At 45.8% G+C, this 21,470-nt stretch overlaps 1 protein-coding gene across 1 annotated transcript; it reads right to left on the bottom strand.

The window, feature by feature from the left end:
- Nucleotides 1-7,726: 7,726 nt before the first annotated feature.
- Nucleotides 7,727-21,009, bottom strand: LYRM9 (LYR motif containing 9). The gene is made up of 4 exons (XM_036767157.1): nucleotides 20,904-21,009; nucleotides 13,260-13,403; nucleotides 10,325-10,417; nucleotides 7,727-8,172 (listed from the first exon to the last, which is right to left on the bottom strand). Exons 2-4 carry the CDS (start codon nucleotides 13,383-13,385, stop codon nucleotides 8,155-8,157), a joined length of 237 nt encoding a protein of 78 aa, XP_036623052.1. The 5' UTR covers nucleotides 13,386-13,403; nucleotides 20,904-21,009; the 3' UTR covers nucleotides 7,727-8,154.
- Nucleotides 21,010-21,470: the final 461 nt, after the last annotated feature.

Genomic DNA, 21,470 nt, shown 5'->3' with positions numbered 1-21,470 from the left:
TCATCTACGGCAGCGAGGTACCTCTTTACTTATTGTGGGGGTCATCTCTATTAGCCACTTTTGTCCTGTCATCTTCAATGCAAAGGTCAGTCTCCTTGACAGAGAAAAAAGGAACAAATGCAGAGGAAAGAAGCTCTGCATGTTCACCAAAGAGTGGCAGTGTGGTGTAGTGGTGATGGGATCAAGAACACCTGGCTGCAAGTCCTGCTTCTGACACACAGAGACTGGGTGACCCCAAGCGCATCCCTTAACCTCTTATTTCCCCCAGGAGACTCAGCCACTGTCCATCAGTAGAAGGAATTTCCTCACTGGGAGATGCCCTTCATCAATGAAATCAAATACAAGTATGAGAGGAAATGTGAAGATTTGTATGAACTGATGAAAAGTGGAAAGAGCAGAACCCAAAAAGTAATGTGCACATTGACTATATTCACATAAAGGAAATGAAACGGTCACTGAAAGAAAGCCAAAATATGAATAATGGAAAACCAGTAATGGTCCCAGAGAGGAGATAATCTTCCCTCCTAGCACTCAGAAGCGAGCACCATGGGACCAGAGTTTGATCGCCAGCACTGCTCATGTGGTTTTGGACAGGTTACGTATTCTCTCTAGGCTAATATTTATTATTATTATTTTTGTCGTAGCTTATCTTCATTCTATCCCATATACTGCTCAAATGTACCCAGCAGTCTTGCACTATTAATCAAGTCTTTGAAAAATGCTTAATCGCATTTTTAAGTGGAAGTGACACTGGGTGCAAAGAATACAAATAAACAGAAACTGATTCTTGGCACTTGTTGATGGGGGTGGAACTGAAGCTCATAACTGCTCACATGAGCCTCTTGTAAAAAATCTATAGTAGGTTCCATTCAAAAACACATCTTACTGAGGGAATAGAATTGTAAATTTTATACAATAGCATTAAAAATAAATCCTAAATGACAGTGCTTCAATCTTTAAACATTTCTTCAGAACATCAGCAATAGCAAAAAAACCATCACTATTATTCAGCATTTGAAGACCTATCTTTTTAAAGAAATTACAAAATATTTTCAAAGTCTAAATGTCATTCTTTCTCAAATGATGACAGTAGAAAAATGACAGACGATAAGTACATTTATTAACTTCACATAACACGTTTTCCCTTTTCCCCTTCCCTTCCAACCCCCCACCATCTCTTGTACGTAGGCACTGAATACAACCAACCTCCAGGCATCTGCACGTACAAATCCATATTTTAAACAATTTGTCTTTGCAGCTGGATCTCTGCTCCAGACTCATCACAGGACACCTCGCTTTAGCCAAAAGTCTGATCAGATCTCCAAGTTCAAAACCAAAATTAGGCCTAGATGTTGGACACATCATAAACTAACAAAATTTTTAAAGTTGCTTTTCTGTGATTGTGGTGGTCAGTTTCTCAATGGAGAAGAAAAACACCCCTATTCCACTCTTGACCTTGAACAGTATTTCAGCATTAGCACCATCATTATATATTATGTGTGTATAGTCTGCATGTGTGCGTATCAATAACGTCCACATATCAATATGTATGTGAACATTACACCCAGCCTTTGTTCTGCAAGCACTCTCAAAGACATGCTTATTCATTTACAAAAGCTGTCCAACACCTGTTCCTACTACACAAACAACATGACAAAAAATATTTCTAAGTTAAAGACAGTTCTAGTTACAATATCACCTTTTATATTATATATTCAAAAATGGAAACAGTTAACATATTCTCTCTCCCCTTTTGCCCCAATATATCAAGAAATTAAACACCATGCCTTTAAAAGAAAATATATTCTGGAATGAAGGCTCAGTCTTAGAATGATGCTTTTTAAAAATATTTCCCTCAAGCATTATAAAAAGTGATTCCCTCTCCCTCACCCCCATCCCAGATGTAAGATAGAATATCTTATTTTAAATGACCTGCTTATGGCAGAATGGTATGTAGATCCCTTTGGCAATCTCATGAAGTCTATGGACTCTAAGTTCATATCGAAGAAATAATAAATTGCAGTTTGAGGTTATTGAAAATAATGATGTGATTTCTTTCCCCCAAGTTTATCGAACCCTTGAAATCCATCCATCAACCTCTTGGAAGTCTGTGGATCCCAGATTAAGGACTCCTGGCTTATAAGCAAAGTTACCATAAATTAATCAGTCCCATCGGCAAATGATCAACTTTTTACAAAAATATACATCGATATGGCCAAGTGAAAAAAAATCTTAATTTGAAATCCCAACAACTCTAATCTGATTGTGAATTGCCTGTGAAGTGCCAAACTTGGAAACGATCGTTTCTTAAGATTTATCACCCCCAAATTGTAAGAAGGGCAAACTGGGTTTTGCCATATCATCGTCTTCTACATAAACCTAAGTCACACCATCTCTCTAAAACAAATGTACTCCTGGAAACGTCTGAGGGAGGCAATGGAGAGTAGAGAGCCTGGTCTCACCATCTCCCAACAGACTGGAAAAGGGAACAGGCTCGGACTTTCAGCTTGACTGGGCCAAAGAAGAAGTAGCTTACCACCCTCAGGCCAAGTTCACAGGAAAAATGTAAAAGCACATGAAACGGATGGGGGTGGGGGCAGGGGATGTCTATTTTGTCAAGTGGTTAATGAAACTAAATATATAATCAGAACCACAATAACACTAAGAGTATGAACTTTTCTTATAGAGCTGAAGTAGAGAGTGGGTTAAAATATTATTTTATCTTTTTATAATGGAAGCATTGTTATTCACCCTAAATTCTTTGGATCAATTTCTCAAATACCATCAACTTTTAGAAAAGAAAAATCTATTTCTGGACATCTCTTAAGAATAAAACTTAAAAAAAAAGGAAATGAAATGAAATGAAACCTAAGATGTTCCCACTTCCTCCCATCCACCCAGCCTACCCTTGCCCCATACATTCTCATATAGGAAGACCTGTAAAGCTCCATAATGAAAACCTGTAACAGAAAAAGATAAGAATCACATTCTAAGAAGTTAAATATGTTGAGCTTGAGTATGTTAAGTACATTAAGCTTGAACTGAGCAGCCAATTCAAATTTAAGCTGGCATTCAAAAAATCTCATCAAAATATGCATTTTTCCTTTGTCTTTTAAATTAAAATAATTTTTTTTTAAAAAAAGTTTAAAGAATTCACAAGCAATAGCACGACTAGTTCCAGGATCATCCTGGAGCAAGGCTCGAGCATTTCGAGTGTCCTGGACGTCTTCAGCAAGCCTATGGACTCTTTTTCCCGAATGTTTTTAAATGTATAAAATAACACACATAGGATTGCAAAAGAAACCAAAAGTCCCTTTTCCCTATCCAAATTCACAACCCCCCCCCCAAATCTATTCATAAATCCTTTAGGTGGGTTCATGGATCTCAGGTCAAGAATCCTTAATGATTTTATTAGATAATTATAATTTATTTAGGTTCAAGTTGGCAATATGCAAGCAATAGTAATCTTCAAGTCAGTTCTCTCCCAAACAATGTAAAATATCCACATCACATATGAGGGAAGATAGAGAATTTCCTTTGAGAATTTCAGAGGACAATATAAAGCCAGCTATGCTGTTTTTCAGAGTCAAGGTTTCAAATAGATATAGCCATTCTGTGTAAAGTATTTTCCATCCTGTTTCGATCCTTTCACTAAAAGGTCAAGAATCAGTCTGAGAAATTCCCATGTAGCATCTTCTTGTGGGGAAGGAGGGATGGGAACAGCTGTCAGACTACTCATCACATAATCACACATTCTCTCTTCTCTAAAGTTACCTCCTTCAGTACTAGGAGACAGTCTTCGTTTGGAAACTGATAGAGCTCTCTTTTAGGATTATAAAGACAACTCCACATGTCTTAGGCATGTATTTCTTCCACTCACCAATCACCATTTGGTAAATCTCTACCACAGTGATCCTCTTAGATTCCAACGCGACTGTTTTATGTAACATACTTCCATCTCCACCTTCAAAATCCGTATTTCTTTACTAGTGTTATCTTCCTTCCCACTGCCCCTTATGGCTTGTACAAACCCCAAGCCACTCTGTCAAACAAATATCTCCACTGAGCACAAAAATATTTCCAAACTGCTTTGAACACAGAATTTTAGAGTTCCTTTAAGGTGACTCTTCATCAAATGCTATTTCATTTATGTCACACCCAACTAGGTGTCCATCAGCCGTGGTCCAATGGTCATCAAACGATAGCTGTCATTCACTTTAATCTTCCAATACCGCTGTGACAGTTCTTCCATTCTCTCTCCTACTTTGTTTGCTAGGTTGTCAATTTCTCCTCTTCCTTTCATGTCACAGCTGTGACTCCACACATCTGCCCACATGAATCCACGTGATTAGATTCTCAAGCTGTCAAAACCGACATTTTCTGTTCATGTAGGTTGCTAAATAACCATGATCCTCCTAGGTATGGATTATGTTACTATCTACCCTTCAGAAACTGACTGTAGACCCTTCGAAATGGCACCTTCCATCAGCTTCCGCACTGAGCTTGATATTGAGGGCACTATCACCCAGCTGCTGTGGTAAAGAGCCCAGTGTCACACCCGGAGGTGATGACTGATATTCCTTCTGTACACTCATGGGGGCTGGCCTTAATCTCCCCAGCTACAAAATGAGGAGCTTGGCTAGGTGATTTATTCAGGTCTGTCATGACTGAAATTAAGGTAGATCTAAATCTATGATCTGGGATCCTCACAATGGAGGCAGTCAGCTGGTCAATCAATAGCAAAAGTCAGTCAACAGGCATTTATTAAGCCCTTACTCTATGTCAAGCACTGTGCTAAGCGCAGGGGATACAAAGAAAGGCAAAAAATATCATCTCTACCGTCAAGGAGCTCACACACTAGTGTGGGAGACAACATGCAAACTACGTACCGTATTTCCCCATGTATAAGACGCACCCTTTTTCAAAAAATTTGGGGTCTAAAAACTGGGTGCATCTTATACAGTGGTTGTAGATTTTTTTACTTGCATTTCCCACTTTTTCGCACTTGTTTTTGTGCTTGTTGTAGATTTTTTTTACTTTCATTTCCCCGCTTTTTCCCTTTGCACTCATTGTTTCACATTTGTTACTGGTGTATTAGGTTATGTTTTGCCACATTCTGCCCAGAAATGGCTCAGAAAAGATTTTCGTACAGTGCTGAATTCAAGTTAAAAGTGATCCAGTTTGCAAAAGTGAATGGAAATCATGCCGCTGAACCTAAGTTTGGTCCTCCTCCAACTGAGAAAACAATCCAAGACCGGCTACAGGAAGAAGAAACCCTAATGAAAATGCCACAGCAGAAGGCCATGAGAGGCAAGTCAGCAAAATGGCCTGATTTAGAGAGGGAATTGAAGATATGGATTGAAGAGCAAAGGACAATTGGAATTCCTGCGTCCACAAAGATGGTTCAGCATGAGGCAAGAAGAACTGCTGATGAAAAAGAAGTTACTGATTTCAAAGGACACAACTGGTGCTTCAAATTCATGAAACGGAATGGATTATGCATGCGTACACGCACCAGACTTGCCCAAAAGATGCCTGAAAGCTATGAGCAGATGAATAAAACTTGAGTTCAATAACTTTATGTAATACATTTTTTTTTCAAATTTCAGGCCCCAAAATTAAGGTACGTCTTATACATGGGAGCGTCTTATACATGGGGAAATGCGGTACATACAAGATACGTATTTATTATAAATGGGAGGTGATCTCAGGCTGCGGACTACTAGAGCAGAATGCTGGGTACACTGTCAGATGAGGTCATCGTATTGGGTATTTTCTGTTAATGCTTTCATATAATGCAGGGAGAGGGAAAGGCATTCCCCAAAATGACTGACATTAAAAACAAAGGGCATCAATGTACCTTATTTGAAAAAATAAAAAAGCAACAAGGAGTTCTCACTGTTTTTCCCTTGGGGCTGGGTCCATCTAGAACTTACCCCTTCCTCTTGCCAAAGGAGATAGAATCCAAAATCCCTTTCTGTCCTCTCCATCACTGTTACTCTTCAGTTCCTTAGGTAACAGAGACCCCAGATTGGGACTAGGATAGGTATTAATTAGCCCAAGTATGATTTACTCACATTTTGGGTCAGAGGTACTTAATCTAGAAGCCATGCACAGATCTTGGCAAGGGGGGCTGGGGGGGGAGGGCCATGAACTTGAAAGGGAAAAAACATTCTGATGGTTGAACTTCAATAGAATTGGTTTCCTCTGCAATCCTACATGTATTATTTTATACATTTAAAAGCATTACCCTGAGAAAGAATCCACAGGTTTCACCAGACTGCTGCCAAAAAAGTTAAGATCCATTATCTTAGGTGAACTTCCAGGCTGACCATCTCTAAAGTAAGTGACCTTCCTCTTCACCCCAACCCCTCTGTATCATGCAGGAGGATTTGTTAGAAGGATTTAAAGTCATACAATTTCAGCATAAGAGGAAGTATGGGTGTTGAGGCTAGGGTGGGGTTTCAGGGTGCTATCATGCAAGTGCCACAGTTAAGAGCCCAGTCTCATGCCTAGAGGACATGACTGAAACAATTTCTGTATTGAAGTGTATCAGGCTGAGATGACCTGGGTACAAGTACTGCCTCTGACACAAGCTGGCTATGTGACCCTAGACAAGTCACTTAACCTCTCACTGCCCTCCAAATAATTCTTTAAGACTGAAATTACAGAGGTGTTGTTCATGTGCACTGGGGGAAGGAATTTCCATGAAGGGAAGTCCCCACACTGATAAAATAAAAAATAAAATGAAATTAAAAAATCCATAGCACACCACATCCCCCCCGCAAAAAAAAAAAAAAGCCACAGCACACAGTCTCTTATTTGATGATAGCCCCCTAAGTCAGGAGCACTTAACATAGGAGTCCATGAACTTGATTTTTAAAAAATATTTTGATAACTGTATTTCAGCATAATTGGTTTCCTTTGAAATCCCATGTATTTTATTTTATGCATTTAAAAACACTTTTCTAAAAAGAGATCCAGGGGCTTCACCAGCCTGCTGCCAAAGGGGTCCTGGACACAAAAAAGGTCAAAGACCCCATCCTGATCCCATGTTCACTGATCAGCAATAAGTGTTTTCCTGTAGGGTCCCTGGAACGAGAGGGACTAACTGTCTTAATATCCAACATAACTCATGTACAATTTCATTTGTAATATGCTATTTAATAAAGTCACGTTGCATGGATGAATGCGTGTATGAATAAACAAAGGGGAAAAAACCATTTACTAAGAGAAAAATCTTTGAAAAACTCCCCGAACAAGTTTCTCAACGGTCCCATTTTTCTCCTCTGTTAAGTGTAGAGACCTGTCCCACTTCCCTCATCGGACTGCTGTGAGGTTCGGCTGAGAACCCCATTTGAGAGAGGAGCCCTGAAAAGCAAATTCTATCTAGACATGATACACAAGATAGAAGTGACTAGTGCATGCACTCTGTTTCTAAATCCTTCCTTCCTGCCTTCCCTCCTTTCTTTCTTTCCTTTGCTTAGCTCTTGCTGCCCTTGGCACTTTGTCTCTTTCCTTCCTTCGATTACCGTCCTTTTGGGTGGGAGAGCATGAGGTAGAAGACCCAGATTCTTCAAAGAGAAGACACACGCACATACACGAAGCATCATGATGCAAAGAACGCTGACTCTGACATCAGTCAGTCAGTCACTAAGCATTTATTAAGGGTCTACTTCAAGCCGGGCACTGAGCTAAGCACTGGGGGTAGAAAGGAAGGCAAGAGATTTCCAATTCTTTTCTTCTCTCCCCTAGCACTGTGCTAGGCACATAAGAGAGGTTCAATAAATACTTGTTTCTTGGTCTCTGACTAGTGTGTTGATAAATGTTTGAGGAGCAAATAAATAATGAACAAATACAGGCAACCAAACTTAGCCAGGAAGTTGGAAACTCCCTCCCCAAACTGGTCACCTGATGGCCGATGTGGCCCAAACCCAGTGCCAGGCATGGAGGATGCTGCTGAATGCATGCACTTGGCTTTGGAAACAACTCAACATCTAGTTTCTCCCCTTTGCTCCGGCACTCTGAGTCAGCCAGGTATATTTATACTCAAAGGTGTCACCAATAATTCATCCCAGGGGAGCTGGCATCTCAGAGCATCCATTATTGGCAAATGAGTTTTACTCTCTGGGCTCCAAAGTCCTCGGTGGCTTCTTAGTTTTGTTTCTGATACTGCAAAAGGGAGACAGAACATGAGGAGGTGAGGAAGGCATGACCGAAGCCAAGAAGAAGAGTCTCTGCTCTGCAAAGCTCAAACATCCTGAATGTCCTGCTCCTGATCTCACTCCTGGCTGAGGCAAACGGGCAATGACTCAGCACTGAGAATCTGCCCTGGGAGTGTGGCCTAGCAGTGAGGGTACTAGACCTGGAGGCTGGTAGACCTGGGCTCAAATCCCACTTTAGACACGAGTTATCTGTGCCTCAGTTTCTACATCTGTAAAAGTGTTGGATGTGATGCTCTAAGGCATCCAGCCTTAGATCCAGCCCTGTGATCCCAGGAGTTGGGTCTGTTTTCCCGGCTGCAAATGGAGATACGACATGACCAACCTCTTTGAGCCCTGTTTCCCATCTCTGAAATGGAGATATTACCTACATTAAGTCTTACCTGACAGGTCTGTTGTGAGGATACGATCTGTAAATTCTAAGATGCCAAATAAATGACGCCCCTCCCCTAACTGTTTCTGCCTCCCTCCCAACCTTGGGTTTATTCTGTATGAATTCTGTATATGCTAATCTATGTACATACAGGCTCCCCTGACAGAGTGGAAGCTCCACGAGGGCAAGGACTCTGCTGCTGTCTTTGCAGCCTTAGAGCCCAATGGGCAGCTTGCTGGAGTAGGCAGAGAGCTGACCCTGGGGCAAGGAAGGTCTGAGCTCAAGTCTGGCCTGTGCCGCTCACTGGCTGGGTGAACGTGGGCCAACGACGCAGCCTCTCAGTGACACAGGTGACTCTCTAAGACCAGAGATGGCCTCGAAGGCACCAATATGCACTGGTGAAGGGCTCTCCTCATACGAATGAAATCATAACTCCAGTCCTACCCAAGCACCAGGCACACAGTAGGTGATTCATACACCTCTGCTGACTGACTGAAGTGTGAGGAGGCCAATAAAAACTACAGCTGTTGGCATTCTCATCACCATTACCCTCATCACCATAACCCTGGCTTTGAGCTCCTTCTCTTCCCCAACCCCCCCCCCCCCCCCCCCCGTGGAGAGTGATGTGGGGGGCGAGGCCAGGAGGCCAGCGAGCTGCCAGGAAGCCGTGCCTCTGCATCCTCCACACCCAGCACAGGGCTCGGCACCCAGTACGTGCTGAATAAATGTTTGCTGAACATAACTGACAAGAAAGCAACGTTAGTCATCTGATTAGATTAGCTTGGGTGTCTCTTACTCCCAGAAAACACACTCTCCCTCCCAGCCCAGCACAGCACCGTGTGGATGCAGGCTGCGTGATGCAGTCAGGAGTACTCGTCTTTGAGTTCTTCCAAAGATCCTGTCTCCTCCTCCCTTCTCTGCCTCAGCTGGGCTCAGCTGGCACTGTCAGACGGCAGCCTGTCTCTAAACAGTACTGTGCTCCCTCCCCGCCCCCCGCCATGACTTTCCTTCCTTCCCATGTATTCTGCAGCCTGGGAAACAATAAAAACAGAGGCCAGCCTTTGGATAGCACTTTACAAATGTTATGGAAGGCCAGTGCTGTTGTCATCCCCACTGTACAGATGAGTAAACTGAGGCAAACAGAGGCTAAGCGCCTTGCCCAGGGTCACACAGCCAGGACGGGTCTGAATCCAGATCGGAGCTCAGGTCTTCCTGACCCCCGGCCCAGCACGGCCCAGAGGCGTTTATACAGGACTCCCCTCACAACAGCCATGGCAGGTGGGTGCTGCTATTATACCCATTTTACAGACCAGGAGCTTGCCCAGGGTAGCACAGCCAATCGTGGTGTCTGCAGCAGGATCCGAAGGCTGGCTTTCGTATCTCCAAGTCAAGAGCGCCATCTACTGGCCACTGGGCAAGAGAGCTGGAATGGGGATCCAAGGGCGGGTCTGAATCCTAGGCCAGCAACGTGCGGTCTCTGTGGCCTTGGGCAAGTATTGAAACTCTCCAGTCCTGAATTTCCTCCTCTATAACATGAGGGGATGTCTAGGGTGCCCGGGGCTCAGCTGAGGCCGGGCTAAATGGGGAAGAGACCCAACCGCTGGGAGGCGAGGGCGACCCCTAGTGGGTGAGATCTTGGCTTGCACTCCTCTCTCCCACTAGACCATGCAATCTCCGGCCATGTCTTCTGATTAGGTTGCTGGGCCTGAGCTAAAGCCATGGAACTCACCTTCTTCATGACCCAGTCAGCGTCTTCAATGGCTCTTCTAATAATCTGTTGGATTCTCTCAGGGTTGTCTTCATCTGCATGGACTTGGAAACTCTGGAGGGTGTGAGCACAAGAAGAAATAACTGAGTAGAATTTGTAATGAGGGCTAATTTAACATAGAAGAGTTGGCTTTTGTGGGTGTTGGAAATGAGGGTAAAGGTTCAGTCCAGACTTAAAACTTATTAAGTGTGGGGAACTCCCAGTGTGGAACCTCCCTATGCCAATATAGCAACTCGATTATATGACAGAGATATGGAGAATTATCCACGGAAGTAAGGAGCTGTAAGCCACTGTTGCGTGTGCCTGAAAATCAGGACAGACTGAAAGAAAATTAGACAGCAGGCCTAAGAGCCATTTTAGGGCCTATTTCCTTTTGGCTTCATTTCAACAGGTTTTTGTTGTAGAAGGGATGACTAGGGAGGGGGAAAAGAAGCAGTAGGTAGTCAGGGCCAAAAAGACGTTACAAGTCTCCAATCTCTTGATAACTCGTGCTCACCTTGATATCTCATGATAATTAATAATAATAATAATAATAATATGGGATCTCCCATTCCTTAAGCCTACAAGACAACACAAAGACTCCTCAGACTACAAAGTGCTAACTTAATCAAAACCTGGACGATAAGGGGCTTTCCTTTCACGAGGCAAAGCAATCTACTGGAATGACTGCTGGTCATGGGAGTCAGGAGTGCCTGGGTTCAAATTCCATCTCTTACACTTATCATTTGCATAGCTATGGGTAAAGTCACTTAACTCCTGTGAGCCTCAGTATCCTCACCTGTAAAATGGGGATATTATCTTTAACTGTCTCACAAGGCTGCTGGGAGGCTCAGATGAGATTTGCAAACTCTAAATACAAGCTATACAGATGTAATTAATATCATGGTTGTTATTATTCAATGTGGCATCATGTAATTAAAAATAAACTTTGTGTGGGTGCCAGTAGGGAGATGGGAGAGAAGCCCTACTGCAGTGCTCAGATAATAAGATGGGGACTTAAGGAAGTGGGGGACAAGTAACCAAAAAAAGACTGCAGTGTATCAGGACTTCAAGACTGGGGCTGCCACTGATGGGTGGTGTGACCATTAGCAGTTCACCTCAGTTCCTCACTCATAAAATGAGGGGATTGCCCCCAAGGTCCCTCCCAGTTCTAAACTGATGACCAAGATGTCCTAAGGTCATCCAGAGGATGTTGTGAAAATCTAATCCTCATAGCTGACTGCCAAGTCCAAGAGTTTGCAGGCTGGTCTGTCAGAACCTAGGACAGCACCCTACCCCCAAAGGGCCTCCCTCCTGCGCAGAGAGCACCCCCTTAGATAAGAGGCTACACAGGCAGCCTGAGGGAGGCGGCAGCAATTCCTCAGGAAGCATTTTCAGAGGAAAGCAGCATGGAAGGAGTCCTGGGCCAGAAATCTGGAGACCGCCACTCTAGTGCCAGGTCTGCAAAATGAGGAGGCTGGACTAAATGATAAGAACAGCTAACACTTAGAAAGAGCCTACTATGTGCCAGGCACTGTGCTAAGCACTTTACAATTCTTATCTCGATCACACCAGCCCTGGGAAGAAACTGAGGCAAACAGGGATAAACGACTTGCTCAGGGTCACACAGGTATAAGTGTCTGAGGTAGGTTTTGAATTCAGATCTTCCTGACTCCAGGCCTGGAGCCCTATCCACTGTGCCCCTTAGAAGCTGCCTGATGTTCCTTTCATTCTATGTCAATGGATCAGAGACTTTCTTTGAAGTGTGACCAACAACAGATAGCAGAGTGGACAGAGCACCGGATTTGGCATCAGGAAGACCTGACTTCCAATCTCGCTGGTAGAGTTGTTGAAGCCTCCGCATCTCCCTCCCCACCCCCCACCTCCTCCTCCCCCCCCCCCCCACCGCCCCCAGCACTGAACAACAGAACCAAAAGGGTCAAAGTGAAAGATTCTATCAGGGATGAAGCTGAGCGGCTCTAGGACCAGAAAATGGGAGAATCCTGGCTCACAGCCCCCTGGGGAAAGCATTTCCTGCCCCAGGCCCTGGGATTGAATCCTATCTCTGATACTTAGTAGCTGTGTGATTCTGGGTAAGTCATTTAACCTCTGTGTACCTCAGTTTCTTCATCTGTAAAATACAGAGACTAGATACAATGTTCACTTCCAGCTCTAAATCCATGATCCCATAATCAATTTCCTTCTCCAAGAAAATGGAATGACCCATGGTGAATAATCCTGAACTAAAAGGACTATCAGGTACTTTCTAAATACCGAACAAGGAAGGGCGGTGGTGTGGACAACCCAAAAACCCTTTTGGCTTTCAAGATCGGGTTTTGTTGGGGTTGCTGCAGCAGCAGCTTAACTCCTAATTGTGATTGCCTTTGGCTGGCATTAAAACGAGTAGACGTTTCCCAAGCTCACAACAACTGTTGGCAGAGGGAATATTCAGGAAAGCTGGGAAGCCAGCTTGAAGTTAAACACTGTTGGCAAAGAAGTACGACAGTCTATTAAGCATTGGCTATATACAAATCAGTCCATCAACGAGCATTTGTTAAGCACCTACTCTGTCAGGCACTGTCCTTGCCCTCATGGGGCGAAGACAACATGGACCTATCTAAGTTATTTACATTCAGACAAAGCCCACAACAAGGTCCGGGGGGGGGGGGGGGGGGGGGGAGGGGTGTCGGAAGCCCTCGTGTTATAGGTGACACCTGAGCTGAGCTCTGCAGGCAGCCAAGAGTCGGGGGTGGGGAGATGGGGCCATGGGGGAGCAAGAGCAGGAAGGCTCTTGAGGGAGGCTGGACCAGTGAGCTGGCTGGGGGCCCATGGGATGGCAGCTGGTCTGCACCCCCAGGGCAGGACACAACCTCCCGCTACTCTGGGCCACACCCAAGACGTGGGGTCCTTCTCCCACCTGTCTGATGGCATGCTTATAGTGCTCCTGAATATTCTTGGCGGGCAACTGGCGACAGCAGCGCAGCAGGTAACGGTACAGCTGCAGCGGCTTCTGCACTAACTCAGCGCCCGGCAATGGGCCCATCAGCAACACCTTCTTCTCCTAGAGAGGACAAGAGAAAGGATCCAAGGTGAGGGAGTGGGGAAGGGAACAATTATGAATACCCACTATGGGCCAATGCCATGCACTGTGCTAAAGTCTCATTTGGTCTTCACAACCCCCATAGGAGGTGCTAGTATGACCCCCATTGTACAGTTGGGGAAACTGAGGCAAACAGGGTTAAGTGACTTGCCCAGGGTCACACAGCTAGTAATTGTCTGGGGCCACATTTGAACTCAGGTCTTCCTGACGCCAGGGCCAGTGTTTACCCATTGGGCCCCTCAACTGCCAACATGATAAAGAGCCCCTAATGCGGATTCCAGGTTCAACTCTGCCCCTTACCAGCTAGGTTATCTTGGACAAGTCACTTTACTCCCCTCCCTTTTGTTTCCTCTCATCTGTGGACTGGATCAGAAGACCCAAAAAGAGAGCCAGGATTTGGTGTCACAATCTCTTAGCCTCCCTGGGCTTCAGTTTCCTCTGGTGTGACAGGCTAGGATCCAACACCTCTCCCCACCCCACCCCTCCACCACCATTAAGCTGAAAAGTCATCCCTAAGACTAGACTAGGCCAGAGAGCTCAGGCTAAAAGCCTCCTCCAGCTGACATCACTTTCTATGGCCCTCAGGACATGCTCACTTGGCTTCCTGGTCACCTGAGGGCACATTTGGAGTTGGGGTCTTCAGACCTAGCTAATATCCCAAGGCCAAGGGAGAAAGGATTTCCAGAAGGGGGAAGGGGAGGCCCTGTGATACTGTCTAGCCCTTCTTTTATCAACTACTAGATGAGCCAGGAGTGGCTCACTTTGCTCCAATATTATTGGACTAAAGGGCTGAGGGGGTTGGCCGGAGTTGAGTTCAGCTCACTGCACCTATACAATGAGAGAGTGGACTAGACAGCTCTAAGGTCTTTTCCACCTTGTAGGGATCGGAGGATCACAGACTTGGAGCTTGGAAGGGCCCTCAGGAACCATCTGATCCAACCCAAATCATTTTACAGATAGATAAAGTGAGGCTCAAACAGATTAACTGAATTGTTCACATGGTTAGTAAGTGGTGGGGCAGCTAGGTGGCGCTGTGGTGAATACAGCCCTGAGTTCACATCTAGCCTCAGACACATCCTGACTGCGTGACCCTGGGGAAGTCCCTTAACCTCTGTTCACCTTGGTTTCCTCATCTGTAAAATGGGATTAATAAAAGGCCTGCCTCCAGGATTGCTGTGCGGATCAAATACAATGTAAAGCCCTGAGCACAGCGCCTGGCACATAGTAGTAGCTGTGTAAATATTAGCTACTGTTATCATCAGGATTACTAGTCTCAGTACACTTGTCACAAAACAGTTTTCTAAGTAATACCCAGCACACAGTGCTAGGCACACAGTAGGTACCATATAAATGTTTCCTGATTGATAATTGCTGCTAAAAATACAAGGAAAGGGGAGAGAAGGCATCTTCTCACTCACCTTCCTGTTTCTTCCTCAAAAAACCAGCCTCTCCCCTAAAGAACAAGCAGGGGACAGCAAACACCAGGCTTCCCAAGTGGCCTCGGCCACCTCTCCAGGGTGGTCACAATGAAGGCATTTGGGGGGGAATATGGATGATTCCATACAATCCACCCCAACTACTTCACAAGAAGAACAACCCAAAACAGCTGCCCTGGAATGTCCGGAAGCGTGTCACCAGTGAGAGCTTTTGGCCCCAAAGTGGGACATGCTCCTTCATCCTGGATGGGGAGATAACAAGTGACATTATATCTGGTGCCTTAAAGTCTGCAAAGCTCTTAACAGACATCTCCTTTCAGCCTCACACGCACCTTGGGATCAAGCTGCCACATGTCTTATAATCTCCATTTTTGGATGAGAAACTGAGCCTTAGGGAAATAACGTGTCTCTCCCATGACAACAGTCAGTGAGAGCATCGATTTTCAACGTGGAAGGAAATTCAGAGGTCTTCAAATCCAAGCCCCTCATTTTAGAGATGAGGCCCAGGCAGGGTGTCTAGTCTGTGGTCCCTCGGATAGGAGGACCAGAAATTAAAAGCTGAAAGGTAACTCGGAGGTCACTGAGTCAAACCCCTTCATTTGACACCCAGAGGGGGCAAGCCCAGCTTATCAGGCCGGCCAGTAAGTGTCAGAGACAAGACTGGAACCCAGGTCTCTGTGACACCGAGGCCAGCGCTCGATCCACTAGGCCACACTGGTCAGGGAGGGATTTGGGAGCATGCCTAGGGACAGCTGAGGCTAGCGGTTAGTATTAGTGATAATAACAAACAACACGAGAATTTATTTCCTCAAAACAAGCCAGGAGATAGTGAATCTCGTGGCTTTTGGCAAAGAGACTTATTCTTAGCTCTCCTTAGGACTCTTAAGAGAAAATTCCAGCAGGACATACAGAAAATAACAGAATGTCAATAACGTAACTCTATACAGAAGCATCTTGGGACACCGCCCCCCCCAAAACAAAACCCCATTCTTTTCCATTTAATTGCTCTTCTATCTTCCCGTCCCACTAGGATGATTGTTCCCATTTTAAAGAACAAACAATCAAGGGCCAGATATTAAGTGATTGTATAGACTCTAGCAGGCAAGAGACAAGGTTCCAGTCCAATGTACAGCTTTAAATTAAGAAAAAAGGTCTCATGATTGTTTTTTCTGATTTTATATAACGTTTGGGGCCCCTTAAAACCACCTACACCAAAAGTAATTTTGTGTTCTCCCGGAATTCAATTTCAAAAACACTTATTATATGCCAACTATGTGCCAGGTACTGTTCCAGGATGTAGTGAATAAGTAGAGGGAGGAAGGATGGCAAGAAGGGAGGCAGGAATGGAGGGACAGAGGGAGGAAGAGAGGAAGGAAAGAAGGGAGGGAAGGAAGAAGGGAAGAAGTGAGGGAGGGAGGAAGGAAGGAGAGAAGGGAGGGATGGAGGGAGGGAGGAAGGAAGGGAGGGATGGAAGGAGGGATGGAAAGAGGAAAGAGGGAGGGAAGAAGGAAGGGAGGGAGGGAGGCAGGAAGAAAGGGAGGGATAGACGAATGGAGGGAGGAAGGGATGGAGGGAAGAAGGGAGGGAGGGAGGCAGGAAGGAAGGGAGGGATGGAGGGAGGGATGGAAGGAGGAATGGAGGGAAGAAGGGAGAGAGGTAAGGAAGAAGAAAGGGAAGGAGAGAGGCAGGAAGGAGGGGAGGGATGGAGGGAGTAAGGGAGGCAGGAAAGAAGAGAGAGGGAGGAAGAAGGAAGGGAGGGAGGGAGGCAGGAAGGAAGAAAGGAAGGGAGGGAGGGAGGAAAGAAGAGAGGGAAGAAAGAAAGAAGGGAGGGACTGCACAACTGTGCCTCACTTTAACCCAATTCATTCAAAAGTCAAGACATCACTCATCACATTATGACGTCATTGGACCTCTTGGAAAAGGAAGGATAAGCAAGAGAAGTAAGAGAAGGCACCACAGAAGGAGAGGGGGATTTGGTCTGATAAGACCTGGGGATGATGAGGGAAGGAAGACAAACACAAAAACAAAACCTTTCCTGCCTTTTATAGGAAATACCCATCCATACAACAAATGGACCAATTCAATTAAAAAAAAAAAACCCATTACTGAACCAGCTACTTCCCTGGCCTCTCTTGGGCCATCTGTTTCAAAGCCTGCCCAGCCTCTTGGCTGCCCAGGGGCCACCTCTCCTGGGCCACTCCAACCCCAGCCCCAAAGCTCCACTGCATTCCCATTCTCTGGCCTTGGCTTGCCCTGCCTCCCACTCCACTACCCACCCTCCAACTCCCAGTTCTGAAACCACAAACCATGCTCAAGTCAAGTCAGACATTATTCCTAGTTAAAGTGTCACTCTCCTCCCCACTATCCCTATAACATATCCGACCACAGTGGCCTCCTGACCACCTCCAGGTACCATCTTCTCCAGCAGAATGTAATTTCCTTGAAGGCAGGGCCTGTCTGCTTTAGTACACAATACATACTTCATAATGTTAATCATTCATTTATTCACTCACACTATATGGCAAGTATTCTTAAATGGGGATCCACAAACTTTTAAAATATTTAATAAAATAAAATGTATTAATAAAATTAAACTCATTAATAAAAAATAATTTCATTACAGCATTTCAACATAGTTTCCTTTGCAATTTTCTGTGTTTTATGTCATGAATCAAAGAACATCATTCTCAAAAAGGGGTCCATGGGCATCACCAGACTGCCAGAAAGGTCAGTGCCACAACAAAGGTCAAGAATTCTCAGTATGTGGAAAGCCGCAGCCTTCCCGGCCCTCCAGGACCCAGCTGTGACATAAATCCAACTCCCTAATGGGCATGGGTGGTGACAGCCTAAAAGAAAATGCATGAAGGAGGACAGAATTAATTTAGTTCTCATAGCTATTAATCATAAAAGTCAGCGATCAGTTCCTAGGTTCCAATCCCAGCTTTCAACCTGACAGGGGCAGAGATGAAGCACACAGGCTCAACCGGGACTTTGGAGGGCTGCCCCAAAGGCACGCTGGGCCCGACCCAGAGACCGCCGCCAACTTTTTCATGAAGTGGCCTGCAAGACTGTACTGGCAGGTCTACCCTCACCATATAAAGTGCTAATCAAATATTGTAAATTGCTAGTCACGTAGCAGATGGCTACCATCTGTAGCCCTCCAAATGAACATTTGGAGAGAGTATAACTTTGAAATATTACCCAGAGATGTAAGCAATCCTTAGTAACCAACTCAGCAAGCATGGGTGGGAGGTTATTTTCGTCTCAATTATAATACTTAGTCACAGTCAATAATATCCAGTAGCTGATCCATGTGGGTTCACTTAAAGATCTGAACCAAAAAAGAAAAAAAATGCTAATTTAATTTAACATGTGGATATGTGATGAGCTGACGAGTCCTGGATACTACTGCATCATTACCAAAATCGTAACCTAAAATTGTTTTAGTCTTCCTACTCTTCCAAGATAGTAGCACAACCAACTCTGACTTGTTGAGAGGAGAAAAGGTCTCATAACTAGGGTAGGGCAACTAGCACTCTGCCCTAGGGCACCAAAATTTAGAGGGTGCTGACAGTTCTTATACTCTAGAAATACAGAAACAGCTGTTTAGCACCTAGTTACCAAAAATAAGTAAGTAAAATGTGAATCTATCAGGAAGCCCAGACTCAGTCCATGATGAGGGGGCAGCTGCACCCCAAGTGATTTCCCCCTTCGGTCTTACAGTCAATTCAAAGCATCACAGCTCTAGAGTGGAAAAGGGGCTAAGAGGCAGTCTAGTTCAAACCTAATTTTACAAATGAGAAAATTGAGGCCCAGAGAGGTCATGTGTCAAAGGTGGGATTGCAACCCTGGTCCTGACTCCAGTATTCTATGGGCCCCAAACAAAGTGAGAGCAGTTTTCACCTGGAATGTGGTTTTATGAAGCTTGGCCTGAAAAACATAAATAAACCTAAAAAAAAAAACCTACCAATGTGCAGTTTATCCAGCCCCTTCCTATCCTCAATGTCTTTCTCCCCTACTACAAACCTTTGGGTCGTTTTCCTTGATTTCTTTGCCTGCACTTAGAACAAGGGGTCATCTACCTTAGAGGTCATCAAATTTCTCGGTGTTATTCTCTTTGAAAACATCAGCCAGAGGGCTTGGTGGGGAGATTGCAGTAAGGATGGAAAAGGAGGACTGTGGGGATTAGCTTAGGACTGAACTCCACTGACTGGGCCTTTCTATATACCCAGGAGAAAAATGAAACCACAGATCAGTCCTAATTACAGGATCATAAATGCAGAGCCAGCATGGATCTTAGCACCCATCTGGTTCAACCTCCACAGTACAGAAAGCCCAAAGGGGAAACGATCTACCCAAGGTCACACAGTAGTACGAAGAGACAGGATCTGAATCCAGATCCTGTGATTCCAGTGCCAACCTTCTTTCCACGGCAACACACTACTTTTATCTTTTCTTTCTGTAAAATAATTGAATCTTACATCAATCAAAGGGAATGACACAAAGAAATTTAAGGGTCCATAAGTCAGAAGCCTCTCAGATCTAAGTATTATGAACTTTTCCAATCATTGTTCCTCCATTATGGCAGGAACTCTAAGTGGAGAGTAATGGTAGCCCAGGCCAAGAAGGGGAAGACTGGGTATCAACAGAGCAGCATGGAATAGAGGGAAAGGGGGAGTGGAAAGAGGGTGGGATTCTGAGTCAGAGGACCTGAGTTTGAATCCTGGCCTTTCCATGTAGTATCTGTGTACCACTGGACAAGTGGCTTCATCTCTCTCTGAGTCTCAGTTTCCACATCTGTAAAATCATAAGTAGGTCTAGATGACCTCTAAGGGTTCCTTCCAGCTCTAAATAGCTGATCCTACAATAGAATGAATACTTCCCACTTAAACCAATGTAGAAATCAAGGAAAACCCTCTGGAAGCCTCTAGAGCAGCTGGCTTCACAGGAGACCCTCGGGGAAGCCCTGCTTCCTGTCCAGACCTCCAAACTCTGTGCTAAGAATTTGCCCCCAGCACATCTACCCCACAATTTCTTTAGTTTACCTTTCCAGCAAATGGCTCTGGCAAGGCAACCTCTACCATAGAGTCATATCAACACCTCAGAAACTCCCTGAGGACAGAGGCTGTTTTATTTTCTTTGTATCCCCAGCACAGGCCTTGGCACATTTTTTTTTTAACTAGACTCAGGATTTCATTTGGTGCAAGGAACCAGCCTCTACCAACGAAGCTGTCAGTCCACAAAAAGGTATGAGGCGCTTGCTGTTTGCATGCTAAGTTCTCCAGGTACAGTCCCTGCTCTCAAGAGACAGACAGCAAGCAGCCTGGCACACGATGGGTGTTGAACTGAATCTCACCCCTCTCTCGCGGTGGAGTCACGGTGCTACAAAGTATCAGACAGGCAAAGAATAAAAGCGCAGCACTCCCACCTTCACCTCGAGGGCACTGACCTCCATACCGTACTTGGAGAACAGTCTGCCCTGGATTTCCAAGCACTTGGGAATTTAGGTGAAGGCCGAAAATGTTTTGTTGCGCTTGTTGCTGTTTCAATTGGGAGCCTGAAGCCTGGAGCCTTCTACTCAATTTCACGGTTTTTTGGCTCATTTCCCAGGCACCCAAGAAACCCTACACCAGAAGCCAAGGTCACAGGTCCCAGCAAGGTCAGGGACGGAACGCCCAGGGCCGCAGGTCCAGCGCAAAGCACTGTGACTCCGGATTTAGCCTGCGATGCTGACCAGCCCTCCGATCTTGGGGTCACCTCCCTGGGCCTCAGTTTCCCCATCTATATAATGAGTCCCTGGCTCTACGACCCCACGCGATGCGAACCGGGGTGCCGCCTCGAAAGGGGGCAGGAAGGCGCCGCGGCCCGCCTCGCAGAACGTCCCCGGCCAGCCAACTTTCAAGGGCCTGGTCAAATCATCGCAGGGAGCTCCACGAGGGCGGCTTGGCGCGTGCGCGCGATGGGAGGGCGGCCCCTCCCCCCACCCCCACCGCGGCCGGCTCCCGCCCCGGGCCCTGGTTCTGACCTAGCTCTGCGGGTGGGCGACAAAGCGTTCTACTTTGGAACGTAGGCCCGGAGGCTGCGGCTGCTGCGGCGGCGGCGGCGGCGGCAACAACGTTTACAATGGCTGCGGAGCGAGATCGCGTCTGCGCACACGGGTGCTGGCGCGTGCGGGCTCACCCCAGACCGTCGTGCGCGCGCAAGCTGGGGCACGCTCCAACTCTGGGCGGGGAGGAGAGACGGGGACACGTGCACTGCCGCGAGCGCCCTCTGCCGGCCGCTCTCTAGAAGCTCGGCGCAGTGCCAGTCAGTTGTCAGCCGCTGGGGCTCTGCAGACCTGTCAATCAAATCTGGACTTGAGGGCTGGAGGGCTGGAACCACCCCAGAGCAGTCTAATCGACCAACCAACGTCACCTTCCCATCGCATCCCTAGGTCCTCCCTTTACCAACTTCTCCCCTCCAAATTCCCCATTTCCTTTCCCACTAACTTTTCCCATCGACTTCTCCAAATTCCCTAGTTCCCTTTATGTTGAGCGCACCCCATAAAGCATGCCGTAGTTATAACTCCCCCAACTTCTCCCACCAATATTCC

This window comes from Trichosurus vulpecula, chromosome 7 (genome assembly GCF_011100635.1).
Source record: "Trichosurus vulpecula isolate mTriVul1 chromosome 7, mTriVul1.pri, whole genome shotgun sequence".
Lineage (NCBI taxonomy): Eukaryota > Metazoa > Chordata > Mammalia > Diprotodontia > Phalangeridae > Trichosurus > Trichosurus vulpecula.
Note: the sequence above shows the minus strand (reverse complement) of the source record. Positions and strands in the feature narration are given on the sequence as shown.